Source organism: Vipera berus (assembly GCF_964194415.1).
Source record: "Vipera berus genome assembly, chromosome: 1".
Lineage (NCBI taxonomy): Eukaryota > Metazoa > Chordata > Lepidosauria > Squamata > Viperidae > Vipera > Vipera berus.
Genome location: NC_138202.1, coordinates 211589325 through 211616665, shown reverse-complemented (window position 1 = coordinate 211616665; position 27341 = coordinate 211589325). Strand labels below are relative to the sequence as shown.

Below are 27341 nucleotides of genomic sequence, written 5' to 3'. Positions count from 1 at the left end.
AACAAGACAAAGGAAAATGGGCAACACAAAGCTTGAATTTACAAGCCAAATGACATTTACTGAAAGGTAAGTTATAGCATATTCAGTGCGATCCCCTTTCCAGGAAACAAGCACTGAAAAGTCAAGAAAACAACATGTTGGAGGTGTTCCATTGTGAGAATGGTGGGGAAACAATGTGGGGTTAGTTAGGTTTGTATCTCTTTTCTAGTTGACTTTCGGTTGGTTGTTATTATCTGACATGGGGTACTTGGTAGCTGAGAAGGTTGGAGGTTGACCGAAGGGTAACAGCAATGACAGACTGAAGTAAGTGTGGTAGGAGATGGGACATGAACTATTCCAAGGAAAGAAATTGCAAATTTCTGTTTCAGAGCCCCAGTCTCAACTCACTGGCCAGATAGACAAATCACCTGCTGCATTGGGGTCAGGCTCACGCTCTTGAATGCCACCTTTGTCTGAAATAAATTTAACTGATGATTTCTCCATTTAAGCATTTATTTGCACTGTATTACGGCTAGTTGCCTGCTGCTGTTACATAGTGATATTGCTTGTATGGCAGCAGAAGCAGGGAAAATCCAGCTGAAACAAAGAGCTAAAGTAGGCATTCCAATAACTCCTTGCTTTAGAAGCCAGTGACAACCAGCAAAGGATACTTAGATATACCAGAAGAGTACTGGCCACATCAATTCCAATGTGTTTTAATTATTATTATTATTATTATTATTATTTATTGAATTTTTATATCGCCCTTCTCCCGAAGGACTCAGGGCGGTGAACAGGGCATATAAATAGAAATACAAAAGTTAAAAAAGATTAAATAATTGCCCAATTAAAACAATCAAAATGTAAAACCCATTAAAACCCTAAGGTTCCCCCATCAGGCCAGGCCAGCTTGTTCGAATAAATGGGTCTTTAACCTGCGCCGGAAGGAGCGAAGATCCTTAATGACTTGATTTGTAAGATGGAGCGCATATATTCACAATCATCTATCTACATACTACGAATAAGGCTTTCAAAAGCCCAACCCAATCGAATCTTATTAGAAAGGGAAAGGGGAGGGATGAACAAAAGGCAACTGAAATCTACTCCCATTAACACTTTCTACTGTCAACAAAAGAGCTCTGTGAATTGAATGATTCAACCCATTTCCTGTTCCTCAGGCAGAAGCCTGGGAGCATTGGATGAGGTAATGCACATTTGGAATTCTTGGGGCGGAAGAGCTGAGTCATGCTATTATTATCGATCCCTTCAGACAAAAGAGGCTTCAGGGTCTCCCCGCCCCAGCTCTACAGCCGGAGAAGAAAGAAGGCATGGGTTCGAGCAAATTTGCTGCGGCACATCTCTGTCTGTACTTTGAAAAAGGTTGCTCACCAACTGCAAAGGAGTTGCTAATGCTGTCCCCAGCTTGACCTGCTTTAGAGCACAGTAACATCTCAAAATTCAACTTTTTCTTTTCCCAAATCCCCAAACCATCAGTCGTTCTGACTAAAGACTCACCTCATCAAAGATCGGCCTTTCCTAACATACTCATTTTCTATGTCTAGGAAGTAGTATTCAAAAGAGCTGCATTTCGTTAAAGAAAACACAAAAAACCAAAACCCATTAACCACTTCCACTGTATCACCAATCCACTCAAAGAAACATTTTCCCAAGATCATTTGCTCAAGCTTCATCTCATGGTATCACACTGTCCCATTTCATATGAAGCTGCAAAAGACTGGCTGATAGTTGCTAAATACACTACAGGAAAAAAAAGAAGAGAGGTGGAATGCCTACAAAAGCAGCTGTAGAATTTAAGCTACCAGCAAATGTGAATTTGTGGTTGTCTCTCTAGCCAACCCTGTCCCCACCCCAAATGGGCTGCCAGTGGATGTGGCTTAGCAAAATAGTTACCTCCTCAAGTACGCAAAAGAAGAACTTCTCTAGGTAGAAAAAGATGACAGGAACAAGGTTTCTGATAGAATCATAGGGTTGAAGGGACCTTGGAGGTCTTCTCTAGTTGAACCGCCTGCCCAATTGTCCTTATACAATTGACTTGCCTTCACCTGACTCATCTTTACTGTGAACCTCTAGAGCTATTTGTCAATGGAGGAAAGAATTTCTTTCTCTCTCTCTCTCTCTCTCTCTCTCTCTCTCTCTCTCTCTCTCTCTCTCTCTCTCTCTCTCTCTCTCTCTCTCTCTCTCTCTCTCTCTCTCTCTGTGTGTGTGTGTGTGTGTGTGTGTGTGTGTGTGAGAGAGAGAGAGAGAGAGAGATCTACCATTGAAAGTTTGATATATTGCAGCTGATGAATGTTTTTGTAAACTCAGTTGTTGTTTTTGTAGACCATAACATAATTATTTTGACAGGCAAACTCCCTAACCTAAGCAGAATTTATAGTTTTGAACAAGTAACTGATCTCTCTAAATTTCACATTTTCCTAGTTTGTGCAATTGAAGAAGCAAGCTTGCAACACAATTCATGGAAGGACAAACACAACAGTAAAAAAAAGTAAATGTAGGACATTAAAGCATTTTGCAAGGATGAGCCTTTTTGTTTTTGTGGTTGTTTTTTTTAAAAAAAAATATCAGTGACATTGAGAAATATTTTCCTCCCCTAAACATTTAAAATTATTGCCCTAAAAATGCTTGCTGGGAGTTTTGATAGGCCTTGGAAATGAGATTTATTTTGAGGCTGAAATGTTTGGGGGGAAATGTAATGCTACAACTGATGGGCCTTTAGCTCACTATATAATTATCTTCAGATATACTAGCTGTAACAGCTATAAAAATATGTTTTCCTGCTGTTTTAGTTTAAAAGTTGTAACAAAGCAAAGCTATGCATGTCCTTTTTCTTTTCTGAACACTTAAAAAAAGATATTTACGGGCCCAAATATAGGATTGCCACCTTTCCTGGATTGACCTTGATACTTTAGTTCTAATCCCTCATTTCTGGAATATGTGTGATGGTGGGAGGAAAATTCCCTTCCTGAACCCAGCAATGCTTGCTAGATCATTTGTCAATATGGGTTTACTTCTCATTCAAAAATTCTCATCTTCCTTTATTGACATTAAAAATACCACACCTGATGATCATTCATTTCCAGACAGCTGTTAATTTCTCTTTCACAGCCATGTCTCCTGCAGATGCAAAGATAGGGCACAGGACCTCCTACCAGAACAGCTATGGAAAATAGCACTTAAAGGTCAAGGCAGAGTGGCCAGGTCTGAATCAGCCTAAAATGGCCAATAGGAACTGACGTGGTTACACTCAGGATGGAGTAGCTGAGAAAGCACAACAGATGCACCTGGATAAGTAAGGAAACCTCAGTACAGCTATGGATGACTTAAAGCTACTTCAAGTATGTGTTATGGATGAGATGAAGGCAAAACCATGAAGACATAGCAGGAAAAAAAATGCTTCGCGCCTATTTGCAGTATACTCAAGCTAAGCAAAGATGGTAATTCTGCCAACATGTCAGGTTTGAAAAAAAGGGACATTATTAAATATGCTATATTAGGGAGGAGGATCCAAGCCTTGATCCCTACTATGCGTCCAAGTGCTCTCTCCTCACTTTTTTTAGCACCTACATGAGGCCATTGCATGAACTCATCCATTGCCATGGGGTGAGGTATCATCAGTGAGGTATGTCTCCATCTCTGGTGAATTAAGTGATTCCACAAATGTTGGTCCTGGTGTCTGGAGGCTGTGAGGTTCTGGATGGGGAACAGGCTTCAGCTGAACCCTGGCAAGATTAAGTGGCTCTGGATTTGCAGGCTTTAGGTTTCAGGACTAGACCATCTTTGGTGGCAAATGTGGTTAGAGGGACCTTGCACAACTTCTCATTTCACCCAAGGGTTTGTATATTTGTTTTCTACTATTTATTTCTTAATGTAGACGGCTGTGTGCTGCTCAGAGTCACTTTTGATGAAATAAAAGTAAAGGTAAAGGTTCCCCTGCACACGTGTGCTAGTCGTTTCTGACTCTAGGGGCCAGTGCTCATCTCCATTTCAAAGCTGAAGAGCCAGCACTTGTCCAAGGACGTCTCCGTGGTCATGTGGCCGGCATGACTAGACACCAAAGGCGCACGGAACGCTGTTACCTTCCCACCGTAGTGGTCTCTATTTTTCTACTTGCATTTTTTACGTGCTTTCGAACTGCTAGGTTGGCAGAAGCTGGGACGAGTAACAGGCGCTCACTCTGCTACACTGATGAAATAGACAACTATATAAATTTGATAAATATACATGCCAAGGCATACAAACTTGGTTTTATTCATGTATTATTTCTCCTATTTCCCCACCCTGCATACATTCTCTCCTTAAACTCTAAAGGAGTAAATCCAGCAAAATAATACAATAGTAACTGGGGTTGAAAAAGTGTTTGCCACTGTAGGAACAGTATTCCCTTGAGACCAAATGAAGAAATAATGAGTTAATTGGGGCTAAAGTACTATTTGGCACTGCAGGAACAAACTTCCTGCACGCGTACTCTAATGGGTGTTTTTTTTTAATTGGAAGTATCATCTATATTCAGGGCAATTTTTGTAAAATCACCATACCTCTGTGATAATTGCTTTTACCTGGTACCTGGGGGAGTTTTGTTTGTTGTTTTTTTCCAACACAGAGGGAAAAATTATTGGGTTATTGTGAATTGGCATGTAGATGTTTTCCACTGTTCCATTATCAAGATACATTCTGCCTATCAGCTTACGGAAACTGTCATTTACAGTAAATGGCAAAATTCACTGTAAGGAGCAAACAAACAAACAAAGCAAAAAATAGCCTGGAGAAGTATTTCTATATTTGCTGTGCTCTTACTGGGTTGTGTAAATTAAACCAAGGCCTCATCAGCACTCAAGCCTTGGTGGAGCAGTGGGCTAATGCCTCCTTAAGTAACACCAGCTGCCTGCAATTAGTGCAGGTTCGCGTCCCACCAGGCTCAAGGTTGACTCAGCCTTCCATCCTTCCGAGGTAGGTAAAATGAGGACCCAGATTGTTGGGGGCAATTAAGCTGACTTTGTAATAATGCCGCTTGGGAGGGGTGTGAAAGCCCTAATAAGCAGGCATATACATAGAATGAAGGCTACTGCTAAGCTTGTAAGCCGCCCTGAGTCTTCGGAGAAGGGCTGGATATAAATGGAATTTTAAAAAATAAAATAAAATAAATACGTATCTTTCAACATTTTCATTACCTTGTGAGAAAATCTAAGCGCATCTGGGTGATTCTTGGATGGGAAACTATGCTAAAATCTCAGGGCTGTAGACTAGATTGGAAAATAGCAAAATATTTCCCCCCCCCCAAAAAAAGATAATAGTCAGCAGCTACTTTTCTACTGTCCAAAGGATCAGTGTGACTCAGCCCAAAGACACAAGAGTTGAGTATGACACAAACTACCATTTACCTGGTAACACCTTTATGACTCGCCAGGGGATCTGGAGAAATCACAGCCCGTAGTATTTGCCCAGCCAATTTGATCTGTCAGGGCTGAAAACATTTCCTTCCAGACTCACGGAAGTGTGCCTTGTCTGCAGCAGTGGCTGCCCTCTGTAATCAGCTTTCCCTCTGAGATCCAGAAGGCTGCCAGCCTGCTGGTGTTTCAAAAGGACTTGAGGGCTTGGCTCCTCTCCCAGGCCTTTTAGGGAGAGCGCATGAAACCCTCTTGTATTTCATTTCTGTTTCTTTTCCTGTCCTTCTTTTTTTTTCCTTCCCTTTCCCCATCCCTTCTTCTTTTCTTCCTCCCTCCCCTTCCCTCCTTCCTGCCCAGTTTTTATTATCTTTGCTATCATCCATTCTTTATTCTTTGTTTTTTTATATATATACCGGTAAGTTTTTACTTGTAAGCTGCCAGCATTGTTGGAGTTGGGTGGCGTACAAATTTAACAAACAACCGCATTTCATGAAAGGCATGTGTGTTTCCTTTTTCAGAAAACCTTCATAAATCCTGATGTCTCCTATTTTTGGAGGTATCTGTTTATAGACAGTTTCTACAATACCTTATTTTTGGAGATAGAATACTGTGCAGAGAAACTGCTTATAAACTTACTTTGTGCATCTTGATCAAACTAAGGGTTCCATTATAATTTTTATGAGGATTTTTCCTGCATGAATGCCAGATAAAAACGCATGCTTAGAAAGAAAGAGAGAAGCCAAGGTCAAGTGAAAATCATAATTGATAAAAGCTGCTAACCAACAGGGGTGGTTTTGACAAATGGCTGGGATTGGAAGAATGGCCAGGGCTGATGTCACTTGGCCCTAGATAATGGCCAGCCCACCTTCAGAACTTGGCTTGTAACTTGGTTGTCAAAAATAAAAAAAGATCCTGCAGCAACCTTACTTGAAAAAACACAAGCACATCTGAGCTAAAGAGATGCAGACTTCAATTTACACATCGAGACAATCTTCTATTTTTTGTTATTTAGGGTATCATCCAGGATATTAGTCACTGAATAAATTTATCACAAAAAGCCTGTTCTCCCATTTCCTTCCACCATTTAAAATGGCCTAGAAACTACTTCAAAAGCCAAGATTGCTTAGGACAGCGTGATGACCAAATGCTAAAAGCGAGGCACTTGTTCAAAACAGAATTGATCAATACTAATGCAATTAATTGCTTCCCTTGAAATGAATCGTGGCTGTCAAACTGCCAAGAGGCCTTCTAAGGGCTTCCTGAGCCCTCTTCCGCCAAAGCCTCTCTGTCTCGCTTAAGCCTGTTCATCGGCAGCCACAGGAATGATGAAAGCGGCACCGCTGCACTTGCTGAAAGCTTCAGCCCTCTTTGTGCACCTCTGTGATGGTGCACCAGATGTACAAAAGGGTGGATCTCACAGTGCAGTGCCACAACGTTGCTTTTATCAGTTTGGCACACACCCTTGCTGCGTGCTTTCAGAGGTCACTGGCCCTGCCTCTCAGAAAACTTGGAAGAAAGTGTGTCTCCACAGGGACTATCTACACCAGGGGTGTCAAACTCAATTTCATTGAGGGCCGCATCAGCATTGCGGTTGCCCTCAGGGGGCCGGGTGGGTATGGCCTGGGTGGGTGTGGCCTACTGGGTGGGCGTGGCTAGAGTGCATATGGCCTACTGGTTGGGCGTGGCCAGCTCTACATCGTTCACATCAAGGGTGCCTATGGGGGCCTGGGCAGGAGTGGGGCAGATCTGAGGGTCTCTGGCAGAAGGAGGGTCTCTGGGCCAGGGCCAAGGCAGTGAGGGCCATTCCCTCACTGTTTCCAAGATGGCTTCGCGGGCCACATGAAACCACTTCGCGGGCCAGATCCGGCCCCCGGGCCTTGTGTTTGACATGTCTGATCTACATTGAGGCACCTGACCTTCTTGGAGGCTTCCCTCATTGCTCTCTACATCAATAGAGAAGATCACGGAGGCCATCTTCTGTATCTTTTAAACGGTGCCCAGAGTACTCAGACATCTGCTCCTGATGGAGCTGGAGAAAAAAAAAATAAGGCTGAGTATTTGAATAGTTTCACCATCTACATGTTATCTGCTGGCAACAGAGGCTGATTTAAACATTTTTTTTTAAAAAAAATGGTAACGTAAGGCTAAATATCTTCTCTTAAGCAACAAACGTCACAGTCTGAATAAAACCAATTTGGTATGGTGGCATGCAAATGTTCAAACTCCCTGGTCAATCAGTATGTTAAATAGACAAGTCTCTACACAAATCTGAATGTGCTTTTATTTACTTGCGGCTATTTAAATATTCAAAAGGTAACAATGAATATGTAGATGCAGAGTTTGCATATTCTTTCAGCCTGAAGAACTCATGGTAAGGTAACAGCATAAAACATTTACCTGGAATGAAGTAACTATCTTCCTATTCTTGCTTTTGAAATATTTTAACTTTTTTTAAAAAAACTCTTCTAGAACAGACATACTTTTCAGTCTCTTTTTACGCATTACATGTTTGAGACTATCCCTAGAGATTTTCAATAATATTCAAGGCTGGGAATTGTAAAGACATTCCCAGTTTGTTTGTTTTTCTTCCCAGCTTCAATTTCTCTACTGACTATGGGACGTTAGCTTTTAGGATAAATTGAATCCATTCTTCTTCCTACCTCACAGTATTGTATATGTCACCGTATGCCACACAACCCAAAAAAATATTTGAGCTGTGCTTAACATTTGGCAAGCTATTCTTACCTTCAAATGTTTCACCCTTTTTTTTCTCCAAATTTATTATATTTGATTGTGGCTGAACTGTTCAATCGTTTCATTTGTCCAAAGTACTTTGTTCCAAAATGTTTTAAGCATATCGAGCATATTTTCTTCTGCAAAAATTAGACAATTTAACATGAGAAAAGATTTCCTTCAGATACATTTCCTATGCATATTGTTGTTCTATAGTGATCCTGCAGACCAGAGGTCCCCAACCTTTTGGGCCCCAGGGACCAGTTCCGTGGAGAAACGTTTTTCCACAGACCGGAGAGTGCATGGTTTTGTGTGCTGTCTGCATCTCACTGATGGGACTTTGTTTGTTTGTGCGGCCTGGTTGCTGGCATTCTGAGGCCTGGTACCAGTCCACGGACTGTGGGTTGGGGACCCCTGCTGTAGACATCTACTCTAATGTCTGCTAAACGTTTCAGCAGATCGCTTGCAGCGACCTAGAGGTTCAGCTTGGCAAAATAGACTGGTTTTCAATACTAGTGAATTTTTTTCTTCCGATTCTGCTTTCATTTTAAGAACTTCGTGTAACTCCTGTGTCTTAGCAATGTAAGTTGAGAATATCTGTTAACCAGGGAGTTGTCTTCTTTTGGTTAACTATAGGCCTAACAAGTTAATCATCTTTCTCAGCCTCCCTTATTATTAACTGTATAATCATAAGAACAAACTAGTACTAAATCAAAATCACAAAAACCATGTCCCACTCATTTTGACTATGTCAGGCGGAGGAATTCACCGGAGAAAGCACTTAGGTAACTTACAAATTATATGCATGAAGACATCATATTTAATTCTGTTCCATCTTGAGGTTGTATCAGCTTCTGTTCTAACACAGTACTGATTTATTGAAACATAGACTGTGATCAAGACTACCTGAACATTTGCATGCAACTGTAACATTTGATTTATTCTCATTGCAGCTTTTGATACCCACATGAAGACATTTACTAGACCTAATATTAATATTTATTTGAAAATCCTGAATTCAGAAGAGAAAGGTTTGATTTTATATTATAGGAAAAGGCATCCAATTAATGTTTTCTGTATCTCAGTTATTATTTCTATAACTCTATAACATAAGAATAATCTGGGTGTCATGAACACCAATGGGCACATTGGCATCCTTCTTGATGGCAACCAGATTTCCTTCCCTTGCTTATTTAATTTTTTAGTGTTCTAAGGTGTTGTTTTTTTAAAGTAAAGCTGTTATGTACAAGACTAACCCTGTACTCCACAAAGGCAGTTAGAGGGCTGCGGCTCAGGGGTTGGGGACCCCTGGACTGGTCCCTTCCAACTCTATTATTCTATATTCTATGTTCTAATACCATTTTATAATTGATTTTTTTTGGGGGGCCTCTCTCTTTTTGGAGATCTCATCAACTCCCTCCAGCCACAGCCTCCTTAATTTTTCTCCTTCCCTCACTTTATTCTTCCTCATATAATTGCTTTGTATTTCATTCTTATTCTTTCTCCTTAGATGACCAAATTATCTCAAGGCATTTACTATATTTTGTACTGGTTCAACATTCATTCATCACCCCTTCATTCTTGAGCAGGTGACTCTATCTCCCCTTGTTTTATCATATACACTTAAGTACCCAATTCCCACTGCATTCATTTTAATGTTCCGAAAGATCTCCTGTATGGAGAACTAGTGCAGGGAAAGCGCCCCAGAGGGAGACCAGAGTTGTGATATAAGGATATCTGCAAGAGGGATCTAAAGGCCTTGGGAATGGACGTTAACAGCTGGGAAACCTTGATCTCTGATCGCTCAGCTTGGAGGCTAAAGATGCAGCATAGCCTTCTCCAATTCAAAGAGACACTTGTGCGGCAGGCTGAGGCAAAGAGCCAGTCCCGGAACTAGCGAAATCTGAGGGCTGGACAGGGGACAGACTGTATCTGCCCTCAGTGTGGAAGGGACTGTCACTCTCGAGTTGGCCTTTTTAGCCACACCAGATGCTGCTTTAGGACCTCTTTCCAGAGCACGATACCATAGTCTCTTGAGACTGAAGGATGCCAATGATGATGAAGTACCCAATTCCCACTGCATTCATTTTAATGTTTCTCCTACAATAACCATCAGTTCCACATAACAAATCACTTAAGAGTGAAATACTGAAAAAATAATCAAATGGGAAATAAGCCTGAATTGAATTTGAATATGCCCATACACATCATGCTGTGAAGGATTAAATGCTGTAAACCATCAAATTAAACTTCAGAATATCAGCTTATTAACACTTTCCATGTACAGGAATTAAATTTAGCTGGAGTGGCATTGATGTATCAAAAGGATCTAAACCTGATTCAAATTTCTAGTCATAGTTATCTAATCCACAGATAAATCAAAAGCATATTCAAAACACAGGGTAATGTTTACTAGAGCCATAGTAACAAATGCAATATAGTTAATAAAATATTCAATCACAAGTATTAAAAAATATCCTTCTGGCTCAGTTATTTCTCATCCTGTCACAAATTTAGTGACTCTTAATCTAAATTATTCTATCTCACACAGATTTTTAATTTCCACTAATATAATACTTGATATATACTTGTTCTTCTAATTTAGAATGGAAATCTTTTTTGTGTAGGAAACATATAAGCTCCTCATAAAAGCAATTAATTTCAATTTTTAAATTGCCTAATTTAGTAGGCATCTATGTCCACTTAGTAGGATATCTGAGGCCCTTTACTTTGTACAAAATGACTAAAGATGACACAATTAGAAAAACTGCATATTAACAAACCAATATTTGAAAAATTACAAAGAAAAAGAACGTTTGTTTAACTGAGACATTTTCAAAGCCAAAAAAGTTGAAAAGCAAGAAATAAAAAATTCAACAAAGAATAAGAGATTTTAAAAGAAAAATAGAAAGCAAAATTTAAAAATGGGGGGGGGATAGAAACTATTACTACTAGGGACTTCTGGCTGTTACATTAAAAATACAATACAATAAAAATACAATAGAACATGTCTATACAGTCAAGGGAGAGTCCCACGTCTCTCTAAAAAATATGGCCTTAAAGTTAAATTCTGAAAAAGACTGCTACTTCTTTGCTGCAGGTGATCCCAGAATAATAATTTTTTCTATACCTTTTAGATCAGAAAGTTTATTTGGACTAATTATTTAAATTCTAAATCTTCTTCCAGAGGTTGTACAAGCTCCATCATTGGAGGTTTTTAAGAAGAGACTGGGCAGCAATTTGTTTGGAATGGTAGGGTCTTCTGCGTGGACAGGGAATTGGACTAGAAGACCTCCAAGATCCCTTCCAACTCTGTTATTCTGTATTCTGCAAGCTGTATAAGCTTGCATTTTGAATAAGATCTAATGTTCACATATTAATACCAATACTCTGCCGGAGTGCTTCCAGGTATACAGTAGTTCAGTGTTCCAGTTTAAGAATGGCTTTAACTTTTGAAGCCCTGCAATGCTTAGCATTTGGATACCTACCCAGCCACTGACTTCAAGTAGTTCTTACTGATCTAGTAACATAAGGATGCTTAAAGTTCCTCCCCAACATGAGGTGTGAAATCCAGGAGAAATGTCTGTTGTTTTAATCAATGAACCACCTCCCACTAAAAATCCAGATAGCTTTATCCCTACCAAGCTTTTAAGAAGCTTTAAAAACTGAGTGGCTGAGAAGGGCTTTTATTTAAGACCTGTCATCAATGTGTCTTTTATTGTTGTAGTTACAGAAATGGGTGGTGGAGTTTGACAGTTTTTAAAAAAATATTATTGTTGTTATATTTCTATATTGCAATCGCTTTTTTGACTTGCTATAGACTGGAAGGGTGCTTGTGAGTGTAAATACATAAATATTTGATGGGCAGCGATGCTGCCATAAAATATGGAAAATTACCTTGTTTCATATATCAAACATCTTGCCCCTGGAAGTTCAAGCAATCCCTTTCCCCTTGATAATTTGTACAGCTGTTAAAACAATACCATTCCACCAGGCTTTTGCAAAAGATTGAAGGTTTCTACTGGCCATTTAGTAGATGATTTCTATTATTTGTATGTCTTTCTTTTCTTCTGCATTTTTATTCCGTTTGTCCACAACCTTGATTGTGTTGGCTTACAAAAGAGGTGAAATAATCAACTTGCTCCAACTCTTTTACTGGTAATCGTTTAATTTATGAGTACTAAGTTCATAACCCAAAGGCTGTTTGAACTTTCACCAGTCAGTATGCAAAGTGCACGCTTCCCCCTCCCTTTATTTCAGTTGTTTTGCATTTCTTTTAGTAATCCTCAGAACAACTACTGGGGGTTCTAAAATGCCTTTTTAAGCAATTAATTCTGAATTCACTTTGGCTATTTGGGCTGCAAAAACTCAAAAATTTTGATGACAGCAAAGAGCAGGGGAAAAAAAAACCTAACACTTTGGGGTTGCCTGATGGTCATCTGGAGTTTTACAACTACAACAATAGATTTGGAAAAGGAAAAAAACAAAATTGAAAAGGCATACTTGAGGACACCAAGTGGATCCACATCATTCTCTTCCTCTTCTGTTTCCTTTTTGGCATCCTGGCTTTGAAATGAACTGAACTGAGAAATGACATCAGGTATTTTTTCCTCTTTGAAAAAATCAAATCCTTCGGTTTCGTCATCCTCTTCTTCCTTCTTGGGAAGATTTTTACTCTTGACATCAGTGACACTAGTGGATCTGGTTCCTGTAAAAAGAGGCAGAGAAAAATTAATGCAGCAGTGCGCAATAGACAGCTATTGTTTCTCTAGATCAGGCATGTCAAACACAAGGCCCGGGGGCCGGATCTGGCCCGCGAAGTGGTTTCATGTGGCCCACGAAACCATCCTGGAAAGTGAGGGAACGGCCCCCACTGCCTTGGCCCTGGCCCAGAGATCCTCCTCCTGCCAGAGACTCTCAGATCTGCCCCACTCCTGCCCAGGCCCCCATAGGCACCCTTGATGCGAACAATGTAGAGCTGGCCACACCCACCCAGTAGGCCATACGCACTCTAGCCACGCCCACCCAGTAGGCCACGCCCACCCTGGCCACACCCACCCGGCCCCCTGAGGGCAACCGCAATGCTGATGAGTTTGACACCCCTGCTCTAGATGAGTATCACCAACAGCTACCCAGTATTCTTATACTGGAAGAAAATGGGCCTTTTTATGGGAGAAACAGCACATTTCTACACTATATAAATAATTTGTGGCAATAGATATATTTTACTTAAGGCACTTTTGAACCATAGTTTTGTACTACCAAATCCCCCGGAAAACAATTTGAAACTAACATTCTCGCATCCAGACAGCATATTACTGTGTATTTGTAATATTATATTTGTAGGGAAGCAAACCAAAAGTATCCTCTGTTAGTTATTTGTGACAATGAGAATTTAACATAGGTTTTAAGTGGAAGCATTTTGCTGATTTTGCAAAGTTCCAAGAGTTGATCCATTTATTAAAATTCCACTCAGTGTGAAGAACTTGCTTTAATTTACCCAGAAATTCCAGTAACTCAGGGCTCGATGCAAGAGCCACATCTTTAGAAATCAATCCCATAATCTCATTGAAGGCAGCTCTTCGTTCTCGAATATCAGATTCTCCAACAAAAAGCACTTTTCTTGGCAAGGGGGGCAGAGAGGTTTGTGGATAACGTGTGACAAGTTTTTGATAAAACTCATCAATATCACTGTACTTCTTAGAAACCTGCAATGTAGGGAGAAAAAAATATTCGTTTTTTAAGTGACAGGCATAAACATGTAACAGATCAGACTAACAATTCTGGGGGAAAAAAGTACAATATTTTCCACACATCATATATGGGCAACTACCTTAGGCCAGGAATAACTAGGGTCAATATTTTCAGTTTTTATCTCAGTGACTTTGAGTAAACTACATAAATGGGTTAAGCCTCCCAGCAGTTTAATAGATCTCTTTTAAAGTTTGTATTTTAAAATATACGCACAACTAAAGGTGCCAATCGTGAGTGATGCTGTGGGTGACAAAAATACTGTAGATCTGTGCCACTTCCTGTAGATTTCCATTCTTGCAGCACGTGAACTTGGTGATTTCAGCACACTGGACTATTAATATTCTCGGAATGATTGTAACATCTAGAGCAGGGGTCCCCAACCCCTGGTCTGTGGACCGGTACTGGGCTGCAGCATGCCAGCAACTGCTCTGCACAAACAAGCAAAGTCCCATCTGCAGGATGCAGGCAGTACATGAAACCATGCCCCCTCTGATCCACAGAAAAGCCTCTCTCCAAGTAACTGGTCCCTGGTGCCCAAAAGGTTGGGGACCTCTGACCTAGAGGAAAGGTTTGGGAGAAATGGGTCTTTGGTAGGCATCTAAAAGATCTAATAGAAGCTTCCAACTATTGATGATGAGACGGAGAAATTATTCTAAATATTGGTGACATCAGGATATAATAATTCCAAAGAATAAACACTATTATAGTCCACTTGCAACTTACAGTAAGATGATACACTGAAAGAACGTAATCATATTTATGCCTCTGTGAGTTCTGGCAAGTATCAGGGCAGTGATCAGATGCCCAAGCTATTGGTTGTTTTGGATCCAGAGACAAAGAACATACTAGTGAATATAGGAGTTTTAAGCTGTGTTACTAGCTTGAGCAACAGATTTAAAACCAAGCATGGAAAACAAGCTGGTTAGTTGAAAATGAATTCTAAATTTCTAGATTTTCTTAGTATGAGGGAGAAATCAAAATATGTCCCAAAACTACCTGAAATATTCAAAATCTTATTTTTTTTTAAGTGCTAAGATCCGTGGCACATGCCAAACAGAATTAATCTGGTATCATCAGAAGGACTAATATTTTCAGTCTCCTGCCTTTTTTTTAAATTGGAGAATTTGCTTATTTAAAAAAAATGATATCAAGGGCAAAACAGATTTATTACTATTTAAAACATTACAGATTTAATTAAAATATATTCAGCAGCCTTTCCATGGAACCTTGCTGGCAGAATCATGGGGTCTCTGTGAGCTGCAATAAAGGGGACGAAGTTAAGGGATCATGTGGGCTACCTACCCTTGCCACAAAAGATGGGCGATTCCCCCATTAAGCATCTTTTGGGAGCAGGAAGTAGAATAAAATACTACGGATTATAGGCTCTGCATAGATTTTTAGGTGGGGAATATGCTCAGCAAAGAGTCTTGCAAGACAGCACTAATTCCATCTAACATGGCATGCTGAGAGCCACAGTCAAAAGTAAAAGGAGGGGAAAAAATGAATGATACAAAAGGCTATCATAAATAAATATTTTGCTTCTGGCAGTGAGCGGTCAGTCAGGTTTTTCAGAATTCAGAGAAGCTAAGACAAACTTCCTCCATTCCTATCCTCCGTTGCCTTGGCAAGGGAGAAGCAGAAGGAAAAGAAGGAAAGGATAGGGTTGCAGATTAAGGAGGGGGGAAAAACTACTGCCCAAAAGGCCATTTTTGCCTCCATGACTAAAACATGGCTTCATAAATAATTTACAGAATGGAATGGAGAGGGTATTTATCACTTTCGCTGTTTGCAGCAAACTTCAAGAGTTTTGCCTTAGATTACATTACAAAGTTGTTTTGACAGATTAAGCCCTGAGTCTCTTCCATCAGGATTATGTCCAAGTGTGATAAATATAAAGTCCAGCATTTGGGTAAAGATAAATCAAATGCATAGGTACAGAACTCTAGAGGTATGGTTTTGTAAGTAGTGTATGTAAGAAATATCACCAGGGTGAACATGGCTAAGCATATAGAATACAAGAGCTGAAAAGGTGAATGCATAGAAACATGGGCACACTGCATCCATTACAGGAGGTAGTAGCTTTATTGTACTGTTAGAAAGGCCTGTCTTGGAGTCTTGTACTTAGTTTGGGGAAACTGTACTTTAAAAGAGAAATGGAGTGGGTTCAGAGAAGAACAACTAGGATAAGTGTTCAGGAAGCAATCCTCTAAAAAGGAACAATTATATCAGACACATTTAGATTGCAAAAGGGAAGATTAGAAGGTGATATGACAGCAGTCTACAAATATCTAAAAGATATCACATTCATAAAGCGGGGGGGGGGACCTGTTCTCTGCTAAAAGTAAGCAGGATAAAGACCAATGGTTTAAAATCTTTTCAAACAGGAAGATTCAGGCTGAATACCAAGGAATTTCCTGATAGTAAGAAGTGTTAAGCAGTGGTGAGCACTGGGAGAGCGCTGGATGGTATTTGCTTAAGATGGTTTTATGGATTTCTACACTGAACAAGGAATTAGACCAGAGGCCCTAGCTAGCCCAGTCTTCTCAATTTTTTTCCCCCTGGAGGAGCTCTTGAAATAATTTTCAAGTCTCAGGGAACCCCCTACAATTCATAAAAATCATTATATCTACAGCTCACAGGACATTTGCAGGATAAGTGAGCAGAGTCACGGTGAGTAAAAATTCCCACCACTGCAAATTTTAGCTCTCTGTGGCACACAGAGTTAAAAGAACAATGCTTTTTGTTACATATGCACACACACTACTAACACCCCCCCCCACATCTATAAGGGATCTCCTGTGAAACCCTAGGGTTCTGCAGAACCCTGTTGAGAGAGGCTGTTTAAGAAGGTCTCCTTAAGCTAAGACATTGTTTGATTTGTACTGCCTCTTTCTGGAGTTATCTGTTACTATTAAATCCAGCAATGTTCACAAAGGATACCCTGAATAAAGAACATACACTTTTTATAAGGCTCCATTGTCCATTGATGGTTTACAAAGCTAACTGAAGGAGCAGCCATTTTGTGGCTAAAAGGCAACTAAACAAGAGGGAAAGCAAAGACAGAGCAGTATTTTAAACATTGTATTGAGCCATATTGCATCCAATAGCTTAGAACAGCATTCACCTCTTCAGAGAAAAAAACAAACGTCCAGTCTTTGTTTCAAACATTGAACTTGTAGCTTGTTTGCCGAATTAAAACTTATTCTATAACATTATAAAAACCCCTTTTTGCCTTCTGTTATAAAATAAACTTAAGTTACATACAAACGTAGGAAAGCCTTTGGCTTCAAATGAGAGCAAAATGTTACCCATCTGTCAGAGAAAGGTCAAGGGTTCTGTCTAGCATGAAATCGTTACTTCAGATTTCAAACTGACATCCTGCCATCAGGGCTAGAGTTTCAACAGTGTTCGAGTGCCCTCTAGTGGAACTGACCATGTTATCCCAATCAAAAGAATGGAAATCTGGATTTTCTTCATTTTGCTACAGAAAATCCATGTCTTTCAAACTCATCTCAAAACAGCTGAATGAAATAGCCTCGCAGAAGGTGCTTATGGTCTGAGTGGTGTTTCTCAAGCTGTGTAAAACAGGAAGCCATGACACTACTCTGTAGTGTTGCGTACTTTGCATTTTGGGATCTTGCACTACTACTGAAAACAGCACTTTGAGAAGTCCTTCCTCAGTTCTGGTTATCTAGAACAGTGTAACAAATATTTCTCCAATTAAAGTAAACCCAAACTCATATTGCTCGTTAATTGGCTTAGGGAAGCACCCAACAAAACAGCATACAACAAAAAGCAATACATAAAACGCAACCCGGAAGGCTTCCAGCATCAAAGACTCAACAGTATTAACCCATCAAAGAACTTTGAAAGCCTTGCTTTTTTCCCAAGCTGTGGCTTAGGAAGAGGTGTGTATCCATCTGAATAGGATTGTGTTTAATAAAGTTGTAGTATGATTGTTTCCCATGATTATGGCCCTCTTATTTTCCTTACTAATGTAATCTATGTGGGTTTTGTCTTAATATGTACAGATTTATAATTTAAATTTATAACACAGTTCACTTGGGCAATCTTATCAATTTAAATTATTAATGTAATAATTATTAATCTGACCAGCAGTTTACCGGATACAAAAGCCCAAAAGGTTGGGGACCTCTGCCCTATACCATTTCAGGCAAATGGCTGTCCAGTCTCTTCTTAAAAACTTCCAGTGTTGGAGCATTCACAACTTCTGGAGGCAGGTTGTTCCACTGGTTAATTGTTCTAACTGTCAGGAAATTTCTCCTTAGTTCTAGGTTGGTTCTCTTTGGTTAGTTTCCATCCGTAGTACTTCAAATGGTTTTCTACACTCTTGCTCATTCTGGTTGGCTGAGCTCTGTGAATTCTTAGCCAAGGCCATACTGCCTGGGGAATTCTAGGAACTGAAGTCTAAACAGCTGGAGGACTTCCAAGTTAGTAAAACTTAACTTTGGACTTTTAGTTGTCTTTGTTACGGCATGTACTATGTAAAGAGTAACACCAAGTCAGCTTGTAACTCTTACAGTGGGATTTAAAATTTCAGATTTAATCTTACAGGATTGAGTATTGCTCCACTAAAACAAGCAATATCCTTCCGTGTAGAATGTAAGGATATCAGAGGAAAATTCCCCCAACAACCCGGGTTTCAAGGCAATAAAGCATCCAATCATCATATACTGCCTGATATAGCCCAGATCCAGTGTTACTCTTTTGCTAAGAACTAGGCCAGGCACGTGCCTCATGGGGAAGGACTTTGGTGGCACTGCCATTTCCTATGAAGCTTCAAAAATCACAAATAAATAAATTTGAATAAACAAATAAATGATTTTACTACATTTGTATTTTGTGTTTTTTTCCCCTTTTTATTTTGTGTTTTTTTATTCTTGGTCTGATATTTTCATAATACATTTTTCAAGTATGTTGTCTGGAATAAAATTAATAAGTTTGGTTTTTCATTGTTATGATGTGAACTCTTAATAAAATTAGATGCGAAATACATTTACAAATGATTTCATTACCATAAACTGAACGTTGTCTTCGGGTTTGTGCTTGGCAGTTTTGAACACAGCCAGTTGGGTAACTACTAAAATATTATATTCCACATGTCCAGACATCATCTTTCCTCGTATTTCTTGATACTCTGGGACTGACAGATCTATTCCTGTATGGCTGTTCTGAAGAGGTCTGCAGAGGTAAAAACATGAATTTCAAAGATGGACCATGTTCTCTTCATGCTGACACTGTTTTTTGCTGACTCATAGGTTTTGAGACTGGGGGGAAAAGAGATATTATCATTTAGAAATAAAAACTACTGCAGTAACCTGGGATAGTTACCTAATTTGAGTATGAAGATTCTCAGTCATCCAGGTCATGGTTCCCAAAGGTGTTTTTTCAAAAGGCAGTTGGACAATACGAAGTCCAGCTGCCTTTTGGGGAAAAAAAACACACCTTTGCCTAATTTGAAGTTTTTAAGAGAGGGAAAAAAGAGAAAATGTGAAGCTATTTTACTTAGGGCAAATTTGTCTCTTTGATGCTCCACAATAACACAAAAATAATACTTTCTGCCAATACAAAGCATCTGATCTATTTTTTAAAAAGGTAGTGCATATGATAGGTGTCGAAATAGCTTTAGTTTCATAGCCACCAGGCAAGATTGGTGACACTAAGGGATAGTGATGCCTCTGTCATTATTCTTCCTTTCCACATAATCAGTATGTATGATCATAGGTGCATAAGGAGGCATTCAGTATAAACTAAGTAACCGAAAATTTCTAACAACAGCTTTGCATCAGTTCACAACTGTAATGGCAATGGTAATGCTGAGTTAGCTGCACTGGCTTCCATTTCTTTTCCAGAGGTAATTCATGGTGCTGATTATCATTTTAAAGCCCAGGTTACTTCTGGGATCACTTTTCTCTGAGGATAGCTGTCCGTCCAATGAGGTTAGATAGTCCCCTCCTTTAAATGTCGCCATATGTTGGGACCTAGATGTGGTGTCTTTTCAGTGACTGCCCCAGACCTTTGGGACAGCCTCCCACTGGAAATCAGCGGGATCCCTACCCTTTTAGCCTTCCAGAAGACTGTGAAGACCTGGTTGTTCCCCACAAACACTGAGCTGGAATGGAGGATTGAACTCTAAGGAGGTATGGTCTGGTGCCTGGATGGGGGATGGGTACATTTTCAGCTATGTTTTATGGATTGTTGTGAGCTGCCTAGAGTCATTGTGTGAGATAGGATGAGATATAAGAGGAAGGGAGAAGGAAGGAAGGAAGGAAGGAAGGAAGGAAGGAAGGAAGGAAGGAAGGAAGGAAGGAAGGAAGGAAGGTGTCACTGCGTTTTTTTTTCTGTTTGTCAGCTTCGCACGTCTCTGTTTTTCTGCCAGCTGCATAGTAATCTTATCAATGTAACCAAGGTGATTGTCACATGTCCAGCCATGTTATGGTTTCATGCCTAGCACTGCTGTTCAGTGCGCATGTCTACAAAAGTTTTCTCACTTTATTTTTTTTCTTCTCTTTGTATTCTGTCTGATGAGAAGATGTAGTCAGTTAGGTTTCTTTTTGCTTCCTGATTAAAGTTTTATATACAGTAGAATATGCCTTGATTTTGTTCATTTTTACCTGATGTTTACCATGTGTCATATGAACCACGGTCCATCACCCTCTGATAGGGAAGTACCGTATTTTCCGGCGTATAAGACGACTGGGCGTATAAGACGACCCCCCCCAACTTTTGAGATGATTTTCAAGATTTTTTGTCTTATACGCCGGAAAATCAGCAAGCCCGGGAAGGCACGCCCTCCCCTCTCACTGTGGAGGAAGCAGGGCAGGCTGGCATCTGGCGGGAGCCAGCAGGGCAGACCTGCGCACGCGCGCGCTCCCCAGCTCCTAAGGAGTCCTCGGGGAGCCATGGCAGGCGCCTCACGCTCTTCCCTCTTGAGGCAGCATCGGCGGAGCCATCCGGCGTCGGGCGGGAGCCGGCAGGGCAGTCCTGCGCACGCATGCGCTCAGCCGGGGAGTTGATTTTCATGGGTTAAAAAGCCGTCTTATACGCCGGAAAATACGGTATTAATTTATTCCCTGACAGAAGGATTCTATGACCCTCAAAACTCAGGAGTCAAAGTTGAGATAGATTTGGTCAACTTTATGTAAATGTGTTATAAGAACATAAACCTCAGTGGCTATTTAGAGAGCATAGCCCATTCCTTATTTTTCTTAATATTTATTATCAGATTGTTAAGACAAAAATGATTCAGAACTATTTCATCCAACTCTGTATATGATCACTTGAAATAATATATTGCATGATCTTGATTTTTTTTAATAGAAATAATGATGTTAGAACTTATAAAGGATAATCCAACAACCATAAATCTGTGCTATACAACAGAAGCCAACGCTTATTTTGGGGCTGAAGAGTTACATAAACTGATTTCCTTCTGAACATTCATTAAATAAGAAACTGGGAATCAGTAACTAATGTTACTGAGAAAACTATATGCGGGCCAAGAAGCAACAGTGAGAACTGGACACGGAACCACTGATTGGTTCAAAATTGGGAAAGGAGTCTGGCAAGGCTGTATACTGTCGCCTTGCCTATTTAACTTATATGCAGAGCACATCATGAGAAAGGCAGGGCTAGATGAATCAAAAGTTGGAATTAAGATTGCCGGAAGAAATATCAACAACCTAAGATATGCAGATGACACCACTCTAATGGCAGAAAGTGAAGAGGAACTGAAGAGTCTCTTGTTGCGGGTGAAGAAGGAGAGTGCAAAACTTGGGTTGAAACTAAACATTAAGAAAACCAAGATCATGGCATCTGGCCCTCTCAATTCCTGGCAAATAGATGGGGAAGAAATGGAGGTAGTGACAGATTTTATTTTCCTGGGCTCCAAGATCACTGCAGATGGGGACTGTAGCCAAGAAATTAAAAGACGCTTGCTCCTCGGGAGGAAAGCCATGGCAAATCTAGACAGCACACTAAAAAGCAGAGACATCACCCTGTCAACAAAAGTGCGTATAGTCAAGGCTACGGTCTTCCCAGTTGCAATGTATGGCTGTGAAAGCTGGACCATAAAAAAGGCTGAGCGCCAAAGAATTGAGGCCTTTGAACTCTGGTGCTGGAGAAGACTCCTGCGAGTCCCTTGGACTGCAAGGCGATCAAACCGGTCAGTCCTAGAGGAGATCAACCCTGACTGCTCTTTAGAAGGCCAGATCCTGAAGCTAAAACTCAAATACTTTGGCCACCTAATGAGAAGGAAGGACTCACTGGAGAAGAGCCTAATGCTGGGAAAGATTGAGGGCAATAGAAGAAGGGGACGACAGAGAATGAGGTGGCTGGATGGAGTTACTGAAGCAGTAGGCGTGAGCTTAAATGGACTCCAGAAGATGGTAGAGGACAGGAAGGCCTGGAGGAACGCTGTCCATAGGGTCGCGATGGGTCGGACACGACTTCGCAACTAACAACAACAACAACAACTAATGTTGCTTTCTTAAATCACTTCTTTCAAGAACCTGCACCCCTCCACATACACCTATCTTGTGATACAAGCATCTCCTGCATGGTGCCATTTGGACTCTGAAGTTCTGTTTTCCACACCTGCATGTTTTAGTATGTCAGTGTATGTATTTCACAACTAAGGCCCTTTCATACCGACCTGGTTAGATCTAGGATAGAAGCAGAAAAACATCTCAGAAAATGCAGTGGCAAACCTTTGTCCGTGTTGTTGCCAAGATAACTGGCAAAGTTAATTTATCTGTTTACGCCACCTTATAGTGTGTCCTGAGGGCATCTTCACCTTAAGCCTAACTACATGTAAAGAAGTTACCTGTATTTTCCATTCCCTTATTTTTTTCTCCTCTCTCTCTCTCTCCCCTTGAGAGACTGCAAGCTGAAGCTCTCTCCAGCAAATACCAATGGCAGTGGCAGTACAGCCACGAGGAAGGGAACCTAGTGAATTAACCCAAATTTCCTATTCATTTTTTTCAGTATTATAAGCAATGCAGACACAGTATGCATAAATATCAGCCCATTAGTTTAACAGAGGTTTGCTTATATCCTGCCTTATTTTTCTTCTTCCACCTATTTTCCCCCACAACAACAACCCTGTGAGGTGATTTGGGCTGAGTGTGTGTGACTGGCTCAATGTCAGCAAGCTGGCTTTCATGCCTAAGGCAGGACTAGAACTCACAGTCCCCTGCTTTCTAGCCTGGTGCCTTAGTCACAGGACTACATTGGCTCTAGTAGACCAAACTGGCTTCCATATATGATGTATAAGTTTACAACACATAAAGGAAATCACTGGACTGAAGGAATGAAGTAACTCACAGCTCGGAAGGGGAGAAATCATCACTCTATAAATACTGCAGAGCCTAAATCCCCATCATCCAGTGCAATGGTGAGGGATGCTGGGAACTGTAGTTCAGCAACCAAAGAAACTGTTTCCTTAAAAGAAACGGTCTCTTGAGCTTGCTAGGACAGCTTGCTGTCACTTTCAGGACAGATTTTTGGGGAAGCACAATAAAGAAACAGCTAGAAAGATGGCAAAGAAAAAAAAATTGGAGTTGAATTTTAGCAATACCGTTACAACACAACTTTGACTTCATACAAATGAGCACCACAAGCCTTATTTTTAAGTTACTTTTAAGAAGAAAGGCAACATAAAAATGGCAAAACCTAGAGCTGCAAACTTATTTCTTTTTCTGGCCTTGCGCTTTTTAACAGTAACCTGAGAGACCAAAAGCAAGTGGGCGGACTAAGACTTTTCAGAAAGAAAGAATACACCTCAACTTACCATCACAACTGAGCCCAAAATATATGTTGTTAAGTGAAACATTGGTTAAGTGAGTTTTGGCAACTTTTCTTGCCACTGTTGTTAAGTGAATCATTGCAAACTGTTAAGTTTGTAACGCAGATGTTAAGTGAATCTGGCTTCCCCATTGGCTTTGCTTGTCAAAAGGTCACAAAGGCTGATCACGTGACCCCCAGGACGCCGCATCAGTCATAAATATGAACCAGTTGCCAAGCATCCTGAATTTTGATCACGTGATCATGGGCATGCTGCAAATGGTCGCAAGTGTGAAAAATGGCCACAAGTCACTCTTTTCAGCACCACTGTAACTTCGAGCAGTCACTAAACGAACAGTTGTAAGTCGAAGACTACCTGTACTGCCCAAAGGCTCTGTCTTCCTTGCTTTTTTCCCCCCAGAACACACAGGCAAACGGATGGGGGTGGGAACGGCATTATGGGTAGAAAAACACCTCTCGGCGGATTTAATAAAAAAAGCCAGCCTTAAGGAGATGAGGCAAGAAATCTGTAGGAAAAGGGGCGGGGGGGGAGGGGGGGAGAAGGCGAAGAAAGAGAGAGAGAGAGACACGCAGTAACAGCTCCTCCTAGCGGCGAAAAGGCAACCTTGGCTCTTTTATGACTCGTGGACTTCAACTCCCAGAATTCCTGAGCCAGCATGGCTAGCTCAGGAATTCTGGGAGTTGAAGTCCACGAGTGATAAAAGAGCCAAGGTTGCCTACCCCCTGCTCTCAAGCAAAGGGAGGCGCCCAACCGCCGTAGAAAGGAATGCAATGAGGGGCGGGCCAGGAGATTTTTTTTCCTGGGTCAGAAAAATAGGGCCGATGGAGGGGAAGGACGGGTTAGTTCAGGGGTAGGCAACCTCGGCTCTTTTATGACTCATGGACTTCAACTCCCAGAATTCCTGAGCCAGCTTGGCTGGCTCAGGAATTCTGGGAGTTGAAGTCCATGAGTCATAAAAGAGCCGAGGTTGCCTACCCCTGGGTTAGTTGGTCCTTCTCAACTCCGCCGAGCCGGCCCCCTCTTGGCTTCAGTCAGCTGTTCCCAGGGGCGGTACCAGGCAGTTCCTTGTCTCGGTCTCTTTCCCTCCCTGCACCCCCCCTCCCAACGCCCCTCCGCCTCTCCCGTCCCCGGAGCGAACCCTGCTGAAAAGCGTCGGGGAGCGGGGAAGGTGATAGATACAACAGGGTGCGCCCTAACAACGCTCCCACTCCACGCCGTCTTCTTTACCTCGTGGTGACGAACACGGTAGGCGCCGGGCCCTGTTGCATGGTAGTCCTGCCCTCCGTAGCTTCTCGCGTGCCGGGCAAGGCGCAGGATTTCTCCAGCTCTGCCTCTCAGCTGCTTCTGGCGTAAGCCTGGGACAGGAGATCCCGGAAGAAATGACACCCAATCCCTTCCGTCTTCTTTCTTTCCTAAACTATTGGCTGCAGAATCTCGGTTTCTGACTCCGTGCCTTTATTTTCTGCCCCGCTTGGGTTTCGGCCAACCAATTAAAAGTTGGCCAGGATTATTAAAAGGGAACGCCCGTAGTCGGCAGGATTCGAACCTGCGCGGGGAGACCCCAATGGATTTCTAGTCCATCGCCTTAACCACTCGGCCACGACTACTCCTAGTGGTAGAAGTCTTCTAAGCCAACATTTTTAAATTCCTCCTTCACGTGAGGGAAGGACAACAAAATAATATAGAACAAAAGGCAATAAATGAAATTTGTGCGGCCATGGCATAAACCAGGACGGTTTGCAAAGCTAACAAAATCTGGAGAAGTACGGAGAATGCAGCTGGTGTCTAGAGATTTAGCTGTACTTCTTTTTCTTATTTCAAACCTTTAATTCATTCTGCATTTCTGAGCTTTGCATGGATAAAATATGCAGATGATACCACTCTAATGGCAGAAAGTGAAAAGGAACTAAAGAGCCTCTTGTTGCGAGTGAAGAAGGAGAGTGCAAAATTAGGGTTATTTCCCTTTATTGATTAATAGTATCAGAACTTTTCTCATACAACCTCTATGACCATTGTAGGTATTATGTTGCCATTCCTGAGGGAAAATCTGTCTGCAGGGCAGTCGACCTTTGCCTCAAGCAGAAAAGTTTATTGAGCCACTCCTCTTGATATGACCACTTCGTCAGAGAATTCCATTCACTTTTGACAACCTTTCTCTTCACACTAGAGTACATAAAATCAGGCAGGTGGAAATTGGGCCGAACTTTCCTCAACATTCCTGGTAGTCCCCACCTTTGAAAATTAACTTTCCTGGGTAAGTGAAGTGATTGATTCATTGGTTGATTGATTGATTTCAGGTTGGACACACCCTGACTCCAACCAACTCTTGGAAGCTCACAAAGATAAAAGCCTATAACAATTGGCAGTTGGCAGAACCAGTTAAACAAACAAACATGCCGGAGAAGGTATATTTCCAGGGTCCCAATAGGTGGAACTGCTTGGGACTTACATGCCAGCTCTGACAGATTGAACTAGCCAGGCTGATCATGGGACATAGGCAGTCCCTCAAGTAACCAGGTCCTCTTCCATGTAGGGCACCACCTTGAACTGCATTGAGAAGCAAACTGGTAACCAGGGCAGCTCTCAGAGCAGATGTGTGATATAGCCAAGCCATGATCATCACTTCCCATGCTACTACATTCTGAACCTTAACAAGTTTATTTCTTTATAAGATTTGTACAGCTGCCCCTCTTAAACCACAAGTCTAGGCAGCTCACAACCACAATAATAATATGAAAACCATAAATTAAAAACCCAGTGCCTCAATTGTCCTCCCAGAATGCTCCAACAGCCATCCCACAGCTTCCATCAGCCTATCCCAGTGCCTGGGGTATTGGAAGGCTAGAAGATTGGGGTCTGATGCATCACCAAGGGGAGGGTGTTTCATTAGGTAAGGGAGCCACTGAAAAGGCACATTTCCGAGATCCCACTAGATGGCAAGATTTTACGGAAGGGACCTGGAGCTATCTATCAAAATGGGATAAGCAGATACCTTTCAGGAGAGGTTATCTTCAAGGGCAGTCCCATGTATCGTGCGTTATGGTAATCAAGCCATGAAATGCCTAGGATGTGAGTGATTGTCTGAAGAGTCTTCCAATATAGGAAAGGGCAAAACTGGGCAAAGGATTTCCTGGCCAGGTGCATATCAAGCAGGAGCTACAAGTGAAGGAAGATCATCAACTACCTGATGGGCCACATTGGCAACAATGTTCCCTGAAAAAGGAAAGATGAAGACAGGAAAATAACTGTCTAAAAGTAATTAGACAATTACTCTCTGAAAAGAGAAAATTCATATCAACATTGTTGGCAAAAATTTAACACTTTGGGAAAGACATTTTTTACAGTGATAATAATCAGTGATTTAGTGAAATTAATAGTTTGACTTTAAACCTTCTGTTAAATATATTGTATTAACATCTTGGTTATTAAACTTCTATAGATGCAAGGTTAGGCCTCATTTTTAAAAAACGAATGTGTCATCTTACTGATATCTGATTTCACCTTTATGACACATTGTCTTATTTGAAGACAATCATTATTGTTGTTCTGAAGCATAATCCTTCTCACATGGTGACTCTTAAGATTGACTGGTATGCACCGAAAATGGGTCCTGTGAATTGTGCCAAGCCTCTTTTATGCATGCC

General features: G+C 41.1%; 1 protein-coding gene across 3 annotated transcripts in view; it reads right to left on the bottom strand.

Annotated features, from left to right (window-relative positions):
* Positions 1 to 25061, bottom strand: part of HS1BP3 (HCLS1 binding protein 3) — a 37413-nt gene extending 12352 nt beyond the window's left edge. For all 3 annotated transcript variants that reach the window (XM_081330658.1, XM_081330659.1, XM_081330660.1), the window contains exons 1-4: positions 24925 to 25061; positions 18908 to 19073; positions 13618 to 13825; positions 12621 to 12825 (exon numbers count right to left, since the gene is read on the bottom strand). In XM_081330658.1, the coding sequence (XP_081186784.1) occupies positions 12621 to 12825; positions 13618 to 13825; positions 18908 to 19073; positions 24925 to 24965 (620 nt within the window). In that variant the 5' untranslated portion in view covers positions 24966 to 25061. The remainder of the gene's footprint in view (positions 1 to 12620; positions 12826 to 13617; positions 13826 to 18907; positions 19074 to 24924) is intronic.
* Positions 25062 to 27341: the final 2280 nt, after the last annotated feature.